Source organism: Alosa pseudoharengus, unplaced genomic scaffold, assembly GCF_046254945.1.
Source record: "Alosa pseudoharengus isolate Yale_2024_CS ecotype anadromous, Long Island Sound unplaced genomic scaffold, YU_APseudo_1.1 YU_APseudo_1.1_scf_20, whole genome shotgun sequence".
NCBI lineage: Eukaryota > Metazoa > Chordata > Actinopteri > Clupeiformes > Clupeidae > Alosa > Alosa pseudoharengus.
In genome coordinates this window covers 342,501-357,500 of record NW_027468664.1, presented here as the reverse complement: position 1 = coordinate 357,500, position 15,000 = coordinate 342,501, and the positions used below count along the sequence as shown (strand labels likewise).

General features: G+C 39.6%; 1 protein-coding gene across 1 annotated transcript in view; it reads left to right on the top strand.

Annotated features, from left to right (window-relative positions):
• The window catches only part of pnpla3 (patatin-like phospholipase domain containing 3), a 58,480-nt gene that overhangs the window by 21,145 nt on the left and 22,335 nt on the right, over nucleotides 1-15,000 (top strand). The window contains exons 4-6 of the mRNA XM_076297479.1: nucleotides 933-1,142; nucleotides 3,045-3,105; nucleotides 3,881-4,087. Of these exons, the coding sequence (XP_076153594.1) occupies nucleotides 933-1,142; nucleotides 3,045-3,105; nucleotides 3,881-4,087 (478 nt within the window). The remainder of the gene's footprint in view (nucleotides 1-932; nucleotides 1,143-3,044; nucleotides 3,106-3,880; nucleotides 4,088-15,000) is intronic.

Here is a 15,000-nt window from a genome sequence, read left to right as displayed (position 1 = left end):
CGAGATGAGTGAAATAAATGTTTTTTTAAGCTGCCATCGCCATAGGCTACTATTTGCTACGATATTCACCTGTTAGAAATAGAACAAGTTTCGTGCATTGGATTAGGCTATCAAATCGCTCATTTGAACAGTAACAGTAATCCACTTCATTCGTGTTTTTAAATATAGTTGTTTCTGGCCTACCCACGAGAGGTTCAGTTTGTCAGTTTCACTTGCGCAGACACGTAGGCCTACATTGAAACCGATAATAGCCTGCTGCAAATTAACAGACAGAAGCACGGCAGGGCACGCCCCAAATGAAAATGAATGAATGGAACCTCGCTTCTCGCGTCAGTCAGGAAAAACACTGTTCACCAAGTCACGATGATCAGCTATCCAGCAGCAGTGTGTGATCTTTAGCCTAGGCTGAGTGTAATCGTAATGTCATGTCATGTATGACAACTAATATGGCCTGGCAATACTACATTGATATAGCAGCGGCCATGTCTCCAGGCATTTTGGTGTTAAAGTTAACGTTAGTTTGCTTTGCATGTGAACATGATGTGACTTGCGATGTATGATACGAAACAGTAGCCTAACATTCCCTTTGAATTAAAATTAGTAGCCTATTACAAATAATTTAGATATTAAAATGATATAGCAAATTATAGCCTAATGACATACTACAATTATAGCCTTATGATATACAGTATTAGAAAAAAAAGTTGAGTCCTCGACGAGTCATCGCGAGTGCGAATGCACGAGTCCAAGTCCAAATTCGAGTCATTCAGTGCTCAAGTCCAAGTCAAGTCACGAGTCTCTAAATTTAGCTAATGACTCGGACTCGAGTACTACAACACTGGTGTTTACTTATTGGTTATAGTGTGTAAGGGATCAAGACTCTCCTTAACTATCTCTCACACACAAATTTCTCTCTCTTTCCCTCTGTGCAGCGTTATGTGGATGGGGGCATTAGTGATAACTTGCCCCAGGCAGGGCAAAAGAAAACCATCAGCATCTCTCCCTTCTCTGGCGAGAGCGACATCTGCCCCAGAGACAGCTCCACCAGTTTCCATGAGCTGTGCCTCACCAACACCAGCATCCAGATGAACCTGGACAACATGTTCCGCCTCAGCAGAGCCCTGTTCCCCCCAGAACCCACAGTATGTTCTCACCTGGAACCCACAGCAGGTTCTCACCAGTCCTCACCAGTCCAGACCAGAGAATGCGTTTGTTCTCACCTGGAACCCACAGCAGGTTCTCACCAGTCCTCACCAGTCCAGACCAGAGAATGCGTTCATGAGCCTGTTCAGAATTGTTTGAACATTGGTGCTATCTAGTGAACCAGCCCACATTTCCACCAGTTTTAATGAGTTAATGATATTTACACATGAGTTAATGATATGCACACACGAGTTAATGATATGCACACATGAGTTAATGACATGCACACATGAGTTAATGATATGCACACATAATGATATGCACACATGCACACACGAGTTAATGATATGCACACATGAGTTAATGACATGCACACATGAGTTAATGACATGCACACATGAGTTAATGACATGCACACATGAGTTAATGATATGCACACATAATGATATGCACACATGCACACACGAGTTAATGATATGCACACATGAGTTAATGACATGCACACACGAGTTAATGATATGCACACATAATGATATGCACACATGCACACACGAGTTAATGATATGCACACATGAGTTAATGATATGCACACATAATGATATGCACACACGAGTTAATGACATGCACACACGAGTTAATGATATGCACACATAATGACATGCACACATGAGTTAATGATATGCACACATAATGATATGCACACATGAGTTAATGATATGCACACATAATGATATGCACACCTGAGTTAATGACAGTGGTCCTGTAAAAAAGGTAGATAGACATAGACTTAGACTTTATAGAGCTGGTAAGTGCCGCACCTTCCGCTAACCCCACTGGACCTTGTTATCGTTAATGCAAGTGAATGTGAGAAAATAATTATTTTTCTGGTCCCGTTTGAATTTTACCATGAATGTCAACATATGTTGTCTGTGAATTTTTAATTGCGTTGTGTTGCAGGTCTTGGCAGAGGTGTGTGTGTGTGTGTGTGTGTGTGTGTGTGTTGCCTCTGTTTGACAGTGCGTTGGGTTGCAGGTGTTAGCAGAGATGTGTCAGAATTAGGGCTGTCAATCGAATAAAGAATTAATCTAATTAATTACATACTCTGTGATTAATTAATCTAAATTAATCACATATATAATTTTTGCTTAGAAAGCAAATGAATCATTGAATAATCAGCATTAGTGACATTAAAGTTCAAAATAAACAAACTGTTGTGAAAATAATGTTGAAATAAATTCAAAAGTGCTTCGGGAAGAAGTTTTTTTTACATCCAAATACAAGGCATTTCAGTCCACAGATATAACCTAGGGGACACAATGAAAATAAATAAACACTCCCCTCAATGTCAACACTATTTCTTTCCATTGATGTGCGACTTTAGAGTTGACAAACCCCGGTGATATGCAAATTCCTTGCTGCAGACATTGCAAAGGACTTTATTTTAATCAACACTTTATTTTTGTCAACACCATCAGGCCGTTAAAAGTAAATGTTCCAATCAATGATCTAGGCAGCACATTTTCTTCTCTCTCCTTCATTTTACAGTAATGGTTACTAACTAGAACGGCTCGGGGTCAAAGGTCATACAGAATCGATTAATCTGCGTTATTTTTTTAATCAGTTATTTTTTTAATCAGTTATTTTTTCTCAAATTAATTAATCAAAATTAATCAGTTATTTTGACAGCCCTAGTCAGAATGGTTATAAGGACGCCATGTGTGTGTGTGTGTGTGTGTGTGTGTTGCAGGTGTTAGCAGAGATGTGTCAGAATGGTTATAAGGATGCCATGTGTGTGTGTGTGTGTGTGTGTGTGTGTGTGTGTGTGCGTGTGTGTGTTGCAGGTGTTAGCAGAGATGTGTCAGAATGGTTATAAGAACGTTGTGTGTGTGTGTGTGTTGCAGGTCTTAGCAGAGATGTGTCAGAATGGTTATAAGGACGCTATGCGCTTCCTGCAGGAGAACAGTGAGTGTTGGTCTCCCCATCACACTTACCCCACTCTTAATATTAATACCCAATATTAATACCCCACTCTTAATATGAATACCCCATATTAATACCCCACTCTTAATATTAATACCCCATATTAATACCCCACTCTTAATATTAATACCCCATATTAAAGGATAATTCCGGCGCAAAATGAACCTAGGGGTTAATAACACATGTGTACCGAGTTCGACCGTTCGCTGGGATTTGTATTCATTTGTATTTGCTAGTCGAATGTAACCAGAAAGAAATCGCTATTTCTATACCACTAACAAGGCTCAAAATAGCACCACACTTACACAGTAGCATAATGAGGGTCTCTACATGTAAACCGAAGCATTGAGAACTTTGTAAGTGTACAGGCAGTTTATTAAAAAGAAACACATTACCGTTCACGTCTGGTTGATAAAATGTCCAGATCGTGCGTTTTCATGTGTTTTCGATCGTCATCTATTTCAGTTCTATTCATCATAGAGTTCCCAAAATCGCACATAAGGTGTGTTAGAGTGTCTATTTTCGTAATGTAACGCATGGGAACAAAAAACGCAATATTGCGGTTTTGGCACTCACAGTGTTAATATACCTTTTTAATAACTACAATTTAATGTATTCTTTAAAGTTGAGCTGGCTCTTGAGCATAAGAAATGTAATCACTGATAAATGCTTTTCATGAGTACATGACAATAAACTTGAACTTGAACACAGCAGCAAGATGGTGTCATTGCATTTTCAGCATGAGGAATGTTCACAGATCTACTGCGACGGGATTGGCCCTCTGCTGGCCCCGCCCCCGCCGATGACCCGTCATCCTGGTGCTGCTCCTGCTCAGCTCAGAAGAACTCTGTTGTCACGGAAACAACAAAAGAGTGGATTCTACGCCGGCTCCGTCTCAAGAGGACAAGGCCCCAGTGTCCCGAGGAAGAGAAAGTAGCCAACTTGCCCCCACCCATCAGGAAAGGTGAGCAGCACATCACACTCACCTGGTTACCTAGGCAACCTGCCCACACAGGCACATCACACTCACCTGGTCACCTAGGCCAGTGGTTCTTAAACATTTTGTCTGGCGACCCCACAAAAAAGTATGACGAGGTCTGGCGACCCCACTTTCCACAAACCCATTCTAAGTCCTTACTCAAATACCCCCCTCAAACGTTAACAACTAAATCAAGCAAAACCTAGAAAGCAAAGTCATTTGTTTTATTTACTCCATATGAACAAGATCCGAAAAAAAACAAAAACAATCACGATTAAACAAGTGTAGGCTGCCGCCATATCAGATCAGAGCGCTATGTGCGTATAGCGCGCGCACACACAAGCACGCACACACACATAGCCTGCAGCATTAGGCCTACAACGTTACATTAATTATATTTATGGCGATAACAATAACAATATTTTTTTATTTCCCTTTTCTGGTTTACTATCTTTAACAATTTCAATGGGAAGGGTGGGCATGCTTCCGTGAACATAGCAAGTTAATTCTAGGAGGAATGCTTTCATTTTGACAGGTTTTAAGCTCTCATTCGCCAGAACATCGCCGCAAATCACACATTGTGGGTGGTCGAGGTTATCTTTAACTTGGCAAGTGAATCCATATTTCAGAAATTCTTTCTGATAAAGCCGACGTGCCTTTTTTATTCTCACCGGCCTGTAGACTTGTCCCATCTGAGGATCACGGAGCAGACGCACTGGTAGATGGCACTTCCGAGCTTTTGTTCATTTTTTTAAGCAGCCACCTGTCCATTTTGGCTAGTAGGCTACCTATGTCTTTTGTTTTGTTTTACTTAAAATAGCGGGAACAAGTTGAGTTTGCGTAGTGGGAGCAGATAGTTACATTGTTTCTATCAGCGGACCAGTAGCCCATAGGCTGAACCAGATCTCGTTGAAAGACGAAAACATTTCTCTCTCTTCTCTTAACTGCGTAAATAAGAAAAAGGCCAATATTATTTTCCTTTGTTTCACCTAATAATAATTTCAGACTGAATACAGAAAATAATTGGCGACCCCACGGAAGTTTTTGGCGACCCCATTTGGGGTCGCGACCCCTAGTTTAAGAATCACTGACCTAGGCAACCGACACATCACACTCACCTGGTCACCTAGGCCATTGGTTCTCAAAGACTGGGTCGCGACCCACCGGTGGGTCGCAGGAGATTTTATTTGGGTCGCCAGCACAATTTATGTTGTGTAGGCTAATAGGCCTAGCTTATACCATTTAACCAGGAAAGCTATCAGTTTTCTATTAGGATATAGTTTGTTTACCACAGTCACGGCCCTAGAATAGCTCTGAAACTAGGGGCGAACGCGCCGCAGAGGGGGCAGCGTGCATCTCACTCGCAAAAAGGAACATTTCTGTGGGGCGCCTGCCATGGACCTCGCAGTTGCAAAATCAGCATGAACATTAACGGACAGCTGCTTCCGTTGACCGATTAAAATCTAGTTACCATGCTGTCAACTAAAGCACACATCCTGTAACGGGCATGGCTATTAAATTTGCGTCAAAGGCTGATAGTTTCAATTGTAGATGCACTCTTTAAAGTTAATAGCAGCCTCCTCACATTCCTTATTATTTCGGATTTAAAATGCACACCAGTGCATTATATAAGGCTACAATTTAAATTGACATTTTAAAAGCTATTATTTCCTCTTGTTTTCCACCTCTCAAACTCTACTAGGCTACAGTAAAAGCGCATTATCTTTTGGCTATTGCGCAAAAGCCTCTTGTTCTGATATGTATTCATTTCACATTCTTTCAACAACATAGCTTGTCACAACATCAATACACAGCCTTAGTATAAGGCCTACAAACACTTAACTTGCGGATTCAACTTTCCAAAGAAACCTCCAGAAATAGGCTACAATATAACGACTTGAGTTATTTGCTATGTTTACATCGGAATTAACGCTGTTATGGATCCATTTCTCTGCAACGCAACGTACCCTACAACATTTCTCTTTAGATATACAGGAACAGCTTACTATGTTGAAGAGTGACGATTGCGTAGAATGCAAGAATATCACCAAACTCTCAAATGCGCATCAAAACGTTATCTTTTAGGTAACTTTCCACGTTGATGGTGCCCAAAACGCAACACAACTGTGTTCAAAGCAGGATGAGGAAAACCTGAGGTTGTGTGTTTGTACAAAACTGAGCGAGAATTTTATAGCTTTGAAAATATTTAACATTGTTTCATGTGTAATTGAGATTGCAGAGTTGTGGGAAACTGAGTCAGTGCATCACCAATCCCTGTAATAGTAGTGGTAGTAGGCAAGACATAGGCGCTATTACGTATCTAGATATGGCACTGTAGAATGGTTAGGGGGGGCATATAAAAGTTTGAGAACCTGTGGCCTAAAACAATATTGGTGGTTGCATGTTAGATCTGAAGTGAAATGGGTTGCGATGGTCTGTCATTTTTAAAAAGTGGGTCCCCAGAAAAAAAGTTTGGGAAACACTGACCTAGGCAACCTGCCCCCACTCATCAGGAAAGGTGCGTAGCACATCACACTCACCTTGTCACCTAGGCAACCTGCCCACACCGGCACATCACACTCACCTGGTCACCTAGGCAACCTGCCCACATCACACTCATCTGGTTACTTAGACAACCTGCCCCCACCCATCAGGAAAGGTGAGCGACACATCACACTCACCTGGTCACCTAGGCAACCTGTCCACACCGGCACATCACACTCACCCGGTCACCTAGGCAACCTGCCCACACCCATCAGGAAAGGTGCGCAGCACATCACACTCACCTGGTCACCTAGGCCAGGGGTCCCCAACCTTTTATGTACCATGGACCGGTTTGATTCCCGTTTTTTTTTCACGGACCGGTGGGGGGGGGGGGGGGTTTCGGGGGTTCCATGTTCCGTGTTGTGCATGCATTACTTGAAAAGAACTAGCTGCAGTTATGTATGAACAGTGAAGGTAACAAACTCTTTGAGTGAAAATTTAACAATATGAACTATAAAAATTGAACAACTTGAAGCTACATCTATCATGTGTGAACATGCTTAACAAAATATGGTAACAAAACATGGGAACTAAACATGCATTACGAATATAATCAGTGGGAGCCCTGTGCTTGTTTCCCTGCAACAAGAAGGTTCCATCTGGGGGTGATGGAAGACAGTGACACCCTCAGTGTGTTTGAAATGTCCAGTCAATTGCGCAATTTGGTCTTAGTTGCAGTCATTGCCAAAAACCTGGCCTTGCATAGATACGTGGTGGGAAATGGTATCAACGTTTTTTAGCGCTTTTATGGCTATAGCGGGATATTCTGCTTTGGTTTTCATCCAAAAACCCGCCAGAGAGGTTTCCTCATAGCCTACACACTCATTTGCAATTTCGATCAACTGCTCTTCCTCCTGACAAGTTAGGACTATTCGGGATATTGACAAATGGGTTGCGGACCCACTCATTGGTTTGCCGTGGATCTTTGGAGGATGGGAAGTAATGCTCAAACTCATTTGAAAGCGCAACAAGGTGATCGCGCACCAGCTGCGAGAGAAAGGGCCCTGCCTCAGTCTCTCCCAAAACCCCCACTACTGTTTGGAACATATCAAATACACCCCGATCCACTCGTACCCACAAATCAAGCTTGGCTTTAAATGCAGCGACTTTATCTGCCAGTTTAAAGACAGTCGTCATTCTCCCCTGCAGTGACAGGTTGAGGTCGTTAAGCAACCCGAATATGTCACACAGGTAAGCGAGTTTTGACACCCAGCCCTCATCACTAAAATATGCAGCTAACAGTGACTTTTTTTCTGTAAGAAATCTCTGCAGCGGCTCTCGCAACTCAAACACTGGCCAGTGACCTGCCACCAACCAACTTGGATAGCGTACTACGGTGACCCGTTCACCCTCTCTAACAACTGTGCCTCAATATCCTCTGACATATCATCAATTCGCCTATGGACAGTGCTTGCAGAAAGCGGTACCTGAGCTATTTTTTTAGCTGCAGCCTCTCCAAGGAGTTCATTGCACATGCCTTTACCAGCAGGCAGAATGAACTCTTCCCCAATAGTAAAGGGCTTCTTAGATTTAGCAATCTGCTAAAAAATGAGGCTTTTAGCGCAGCCACGTTCACCGATGTGGTTGCTTTACGCACTAGTTTTTTGTCCTTCTTGCTTGCGTTTCTTACGCTCAAAGAACTCAAGGGGTTTGTCTTTAAGTGTAGGATGCTTGGACTCTAGATGTCGAATTAGCTTTGATGGTTTCATTGCTTCGTTTGACAACTTATCGCCAAATACCACACAAAGGACTTGGTGCATGCGATTCACCGGTCTCTGCGAAACCATATTTTAAATATGACATAATATTGAATGACCGCTTCTTTTTCTTTGAGGTATCTGGCTCACAATCGTCAGTGGGTATTATTGCAAATGTGACATTATTGCGAATTAAATTGAGTTTATTTAGTTTGCATGCATTTTTTTTAACCTCGTCGTAGGCTACGGCCCGGTTAGGAATGTCCTGCAACCCGGTGGTTGGGGACCGCTGACCTAGGCAACCTACCCACACCGGCACATCACACTCACCTGGTCACCTAGGCAACCTGCCCACACCCAGAAAAGGAGTGAAACCAAATCTTCAACTCTTAACCTACCTTCCAGTCGATGTATCCGGCCCAAGATGGCATAATACATCACAAACTCTACTGAAGTTACCTTCACTTATAACCCACATGGGTGTTGAAGTTACCTTATAACCCACATGGGTGTTGAAGGGTGTTGAAGTAACCCCACATGAGTGTTGTGACTTGACAGGCTGTCATTGCTATTTTGTTTTTGTACACACTTCTAACCTGTTGTCAGACTGTCTTCATGCAATGGCTTATGGGATTGGTCATCACATTGCAATGGCTTATGGGATTGGTCACCTTCACATTGCAATGGCTTATGGGATTGGTCATCACATTGCAATAGTTTATGGGATTAGTCATCACATTGCAATGGCTTATGGGATTGGTCACCTTCACATTGCAATGGTTTATGGGATTGGTCATCACATTGCAATAGTTTTTTGGGATTGGTCATCACATTGCAATGGCTTATGGGATTGGTCACCTTCACATTGCAATGGCTTATGGGATTGGTCATCACATTGCAATAGTTTATGGGATTGGTCATCACATTGCAATAGTTTATGGGATTAGTCACCTTCACATTGCAATGGTTTATGGGATTGGTCACCACATTGCAATGGTTTATGGGATTGGTCACCTGGTTGATTTCATGTGCCGCCTAGCAAGTGAGAGTCCATAATGTGCAATAGAGTTGACATGCGCAAAAGACTATAAAGTCGTTATTTATAAAACTAGCCTATGCTATCGCTATCACAGACAGTTATTTACAGAACCTCGTCAATGCACTTAAACAGTCCCTCCAGGATTTTGCGAGGATTTTTTGAGATTGTTGCGATACCTGATTTCGCGACAACTTTTCTAAAAAATTGCGATGGAAGTTGCGGTGCTTTTAGCTGTTTATTGTGGGAGGAAGTGAAAATTGCAAAAATAGTTTTTTTTTATTATTATTTTTTAATTGAGGGCAATTAAGGTTAGTAGGCTAAGACCAAAATCACACTGATCATCTTGATGCTTATTAAAAAGGATAAGTAAAGGTAAACAGTAAGGGTTACAGAAAATCAAAGTAGGCCTACTTTATTTGTGTAAATACTTTGACTGGGGGGTGATTCTCATGAAGCTGTGGTTAACATGTCCAGGTTCTATTTTCCGAAAACAATATTTTATTAATAGTAACTATGATGTTTTCTACAAAGACAGTAAAGGATACTATAGGGACAGATGTTTTTTACTATCATTATAACACTATTTCATAGCAATTTAACCAAAAATCACAGTGAATTCTCATTACCGGATCCATTATTCTATTGTTTGTTTTAATTTCATGAAAAATCCTTTTTACATAAATTGAAGAAGATTATGCAAAGTTGTGTAAAAATGTCTATATTTATGGTTAATATTTATATTAGGGCTGTCAATCGATTAAAAAAAATAATCTTATTAATTACATACTCTGTGATTAATTAATCTAAATTAATCACATATATAATTTTTGCTGTGAAAGTATTTTAAATATTTAAATGAATCATTGAATAATCAGCATTAGTGACATTAAAGTTCAAAAACTCTTTTATTATTATTTTCACTGTTCAAATAATGGCCATAATAATCTATGATATGACCTAATATGCTGAGGAAATTCAACAGTGCTTCGGGAAGAAGTTTTTTTTTCACATACAAGGCATTTCAGGGCACAGATATAACCTAGGGGACACAATGAAAATAAATTAACCCTCCCCTCAATGTCAACACTTATTTCTTTGCATTGATGTGTGACTATAGAGTTGATGAACTCCGGTGATATGCAAATTCCTTGCTGCAGACATTGCGGAGGACTTTATTTTCAACACTTTATTTTTATCAACACCATCAGGCCGTTTTTTAAAAGTAAATGTTCCAATCAATGATCCAGGCAGCACGTTTTCTTCTCTCTCCTTCATTTTACAGTCTAATTTTTACTGACTAGAACGGCTCGGGGTCAAAGGTCATACAGAATCGATTAATCTGCACTAATTTTTTTAATTAGTTATTTTTTCTGAAATTAATTAATCGAAATTAATCAGTTATTTTGACAGCCCTAATTTATATTTATGATTTTTTGCAAAAGGAAAGGTTACATTTATTGTAAAAATATTGTGTCCACACTAAATGTTCCTCATTACCGTAATGCGACTTGCCTGCCTATAAAAAGTACACTGTTCCATTAAATTAACAAGCAGACCCATGATGCATCACTTGGGACAAAAGGTTTAAAATGGAGTCAAGTTCAGTTGTTCTCTCCTCTCTCACATCATGATATTTGTGTAAATGTCATAGAATCTTTATTCTGTTACACTGTTGATTATCATTACCGATATGCTGCGATACTCAATGCTTTTAAAAATATTTGAAATTATATTTTATGATGATAAAGACAATATAAGACTTTACTATTTTGTAAAGGTTAAGGTTACATAGCTTGCTAGCATTTTGTGTTATTTGCCAACTTAGTCAAGGACATCTCATTACCGTTACTCCAATTTCTCATTACCACGCATTTTAGAGGGTAATAACGGTAATGAGAAGCTGAGTTGCGGTAATGATGTGGTGATGATCTTGATATAAGATGACCCGTTCCCTCTACTAGTCAGGTTCACCTAACATCTAATGTTCTCTCTACTAACTTTTTTCTCAGCCCGTTGTTAAAAGGCGTTAAAACAGTTGATGTGATACCGCTTTGTGATTCCGCTTTGTCCTCCCCAGATGATAATTTTTTCAAGCGTAGCCTATTTCATGTTAAATCTTCTTGGATTTTTGACTAACTTTACTGTTTTATCTACAGTTTCGCCCGGTCCCTTGATATAATTTTGCCTCGATTGTCTGGTCTGCTCTGTACTGGCTCTGTGTTTTTGACTGTGGATTCTGTCTCTGTCATTTTTTGGTGCCAAGTTTGCTTGCATGGCATACCACAACACAGGCATTATAGACCAATGATAGTGTTTTAATCAGTTGCTTGTGGTTTTTTTTCTATCTCTTGTCAATCAGTAATGTCATGTTTTCTTCTTCTTTTAACTACCATTGGTTTTCACAATGGCAATGGAGGTAATTATGAGGGCCCCATAATGGGTTGTCAAATTGGTTGTTGGAGGTACAGTAAAAGGTGCAGGGTGGCACTCAGATACCTCCCATCTGAGCCTATAGGTGACATGACCAATGTACCTGTGGCTATGTATCCGTCGGCTCCATGTACCCGTAGGCCAAGTTGAATGACAAAATGGATAACAAGGATATAACCTAGCAAATGTACAGGTGTATCTATTAGGAGAGGGAAACTAGTGGAAGAAAAGTTGTATATTGATAGAGGGTGATTCCGTCTATTGTGAAAAACATGACGAATTTAGGGATGTGGTACAATGTTGTTGGTCAGGTGCAGAAAAGAAGAAAAGAGTTTGGTCTTGGTACCAGTTGGAAAGTGTGGGGTACTGTAAGTCTACAGCACAGGAGGAGACAGATGGTAACCAGCTTATTTTGAGAACAAGAGGAGCAAACTAGAGGTTCAACAGCAATGCCTCAAGCAAAACAAGGAAAATGGATGAACTGGCATGATGTGGAGAAGAAGATCAACTGAGAGAGCTAGGGCCATGGATGCTACTGCAATTGGAGAGACATATGGGTCAGGGATGTGACTGCTTTGAGACCAGACATGACATTTTTTTTTGGAGAGTAAGCACATTGTCTACTTTATTGCGCTAACTATTGTCTTTTGATGATGTGATGGAGAAAGCCTTTGAAAGTTAAAGTATGCAGAACTGGTATCAGAGGTAAGGGAAGGTGGCTGACAAGCACACACAGTGAAGATAGGTGTTTGAGGCTTTGAAAGTCGACCACAACACTTCTGTTAGATTTTAGTATTCAAATATGGTCACTGAAAGGAGCTGAAAAAGGAAGTCAGTGGCCATGACTGAGGCCCTCATAGCAACCTGAATTGACTGAGATGTGTTAAATCTTGCTGCTGTGTTTCCAGAGTGGTAGTTGTTGGTGCCCACTCTAGGGCTTGAGGTTTGTCTGGTTATGTTGCTGATTGGATCATAAACAGCCACAGCAATGAACAGGAATGCCCAAAGAATTTGTTGGTATTTGTTGGTAGAGAACCAATCAGGAGTGTGGAGGAGGGTGGATCTGGGAAGCCAGACACCACTGTTGAGCATTCTGGAGGTGTCATGGGTTCTAATTCAACAAAACACAGACGAAGGAAGGTATCTGCTTGTAAGCCCAGTGAAATGCTCTCGAAAGCTACTCTTTTGGTGATGTTTTTTGCCCACAAAGGTTGCTTTGTTGGTGATTTTTTGGATGGTAAAAGTGCTTGGTTGTTGACTGGCCACTCTCGTAAATCCCCTTCCTGTGACACTAGCAATTTAACACCTCTCCTGTGTGTATCTGAAATTCATTTGGTAAAATGAAATCATTCTCATTACCGTAACATACATTCTCATCCTCCGTAACAGACTTTTCATTACCGTAATGCATAAAAATGCATAGATATTGTAAAGATGTTATTTCTTAAAGACAAAAATTTCTTCATTTTGTTATAATATGTTCCTTAACTGTGCCCCACGAGTGGGTTTTGTTCAAAATATATCTATAACAAAGAGATTATTTGAAAAATTGAACTTTTCAATACACATTGTATTTCGGTAATGAGAGTTAATTAATTTAAAATGGAATTTAAAATATATAAAATATACATTTTGATGTGCAGTACTGTAAATGAAAAAAAAAATCAAAAAATAGTTTTCTTACTAATGGTCTCCGTTTGTCATTTACCATATCGGTAATGAGAATTATTCTGGATCTTGCTACATTAACATTGAAATAAAGTGATATTAAATTGTTTTACTATAATACTTTTATCAGAAAATAAAAGTTCACATTCTATTCAGTCACTTAAATTAAAAAATCAATCAAATGAGGTAGATAATATTTTGATGTCAGTTTGACAGGCTTCGTGAGATTCACCCTGGGGTAATTCACAAAGCAGTAACCTTTCGTAGAACTGTCCAAAAAAGACAGCCCCCTAAAGAGATGGCATCATGTCATGGTTCAATACATTCATATATGTTGTAATTCATATTAAGTTCATATATTTTTAATAATTCATATTCTGTGAATTGCATAATTACTAATAGCCAACTACGTATCTAGTAATTTCATATTAGACTAATAGATAAACTATTAGACTACACTTTTCTTTAATGTTATTAGGCTACATTGGTGGTGTGTAAGTCTAATTGACTGCCTGCCACTTTAAGGACGTGAGAGTAGTGTAATTACATTTCTAAGTGGATTGGAAGGCTTGCATGTCACTGTGTTCGACTACGAGTGGAACTTTTTGCATAGTGCATTACGATATGTGGATTACGATATGTGGATGGAATTTGGAATGTTGTCTATGTCATTAGTTAAAATAAATGTTAAAAAAATAACTGTGAATGAAATCATTCTTGGATCACAGAAGAGGTAAATGTCTTGAAATGTTATTCATTTCTATGATTTTGGTAGCACTGCACTAACTGAGCCCACAAGCTAGCAAACAAAGCTAAAAGGACAGACCTAAACGTTTGCCAAATGGGTTGCATACTGTAGCCTACTCAAATGTCGGTAAACCAAGTAGGCCTTAATTAACTTACTTTCATAGCCTAGGTAGGTTAGTAACACCAGATTTAGAGATGCAAGTGAAGCAGATCATTAACGTTAGCCTTCTATTTATTGTCATCAAAACTGCAGAGGAGTGAACAAACAAGTTATAGGGCAGTCTCTGGTGTCTGCAGAAGTGAGTGTGGCATCTGACTCAATATTCTGCGCGAGGGACTGTTGTGGTAGGTGAAATTTCACGGGGAAACCATGATGATTGGTCAAATTTGCGAAAAAGTTGCGGTGTTTGGACAAAATTGCGAGGTTGCCCAGAATTCACGAGGATTTGCTGAATTTGCGTTAATTGTTGCGATCGCAACATAGCGAATTCCTGGAGGGACAGACTTAAACATTGCAATGACATGAAATTGCCTCAAAACTTTTTTTAAAGTATATTTTATATGTATATTATATATATATATATATATTTTTTTAAGTATATTTTATATATATATTAAGTATATTTTATATTTATATATATATATTAGGGCTGTCAAAATAACTGATTAATTTCGATTAATTAATTTGAGAAAAAATAACTGATTAAAAAAATTAGTGCAGATTAATCGATTCTGTATGACCTTTGACCCCGAGCCGTTCTAGTCAGTAAAAA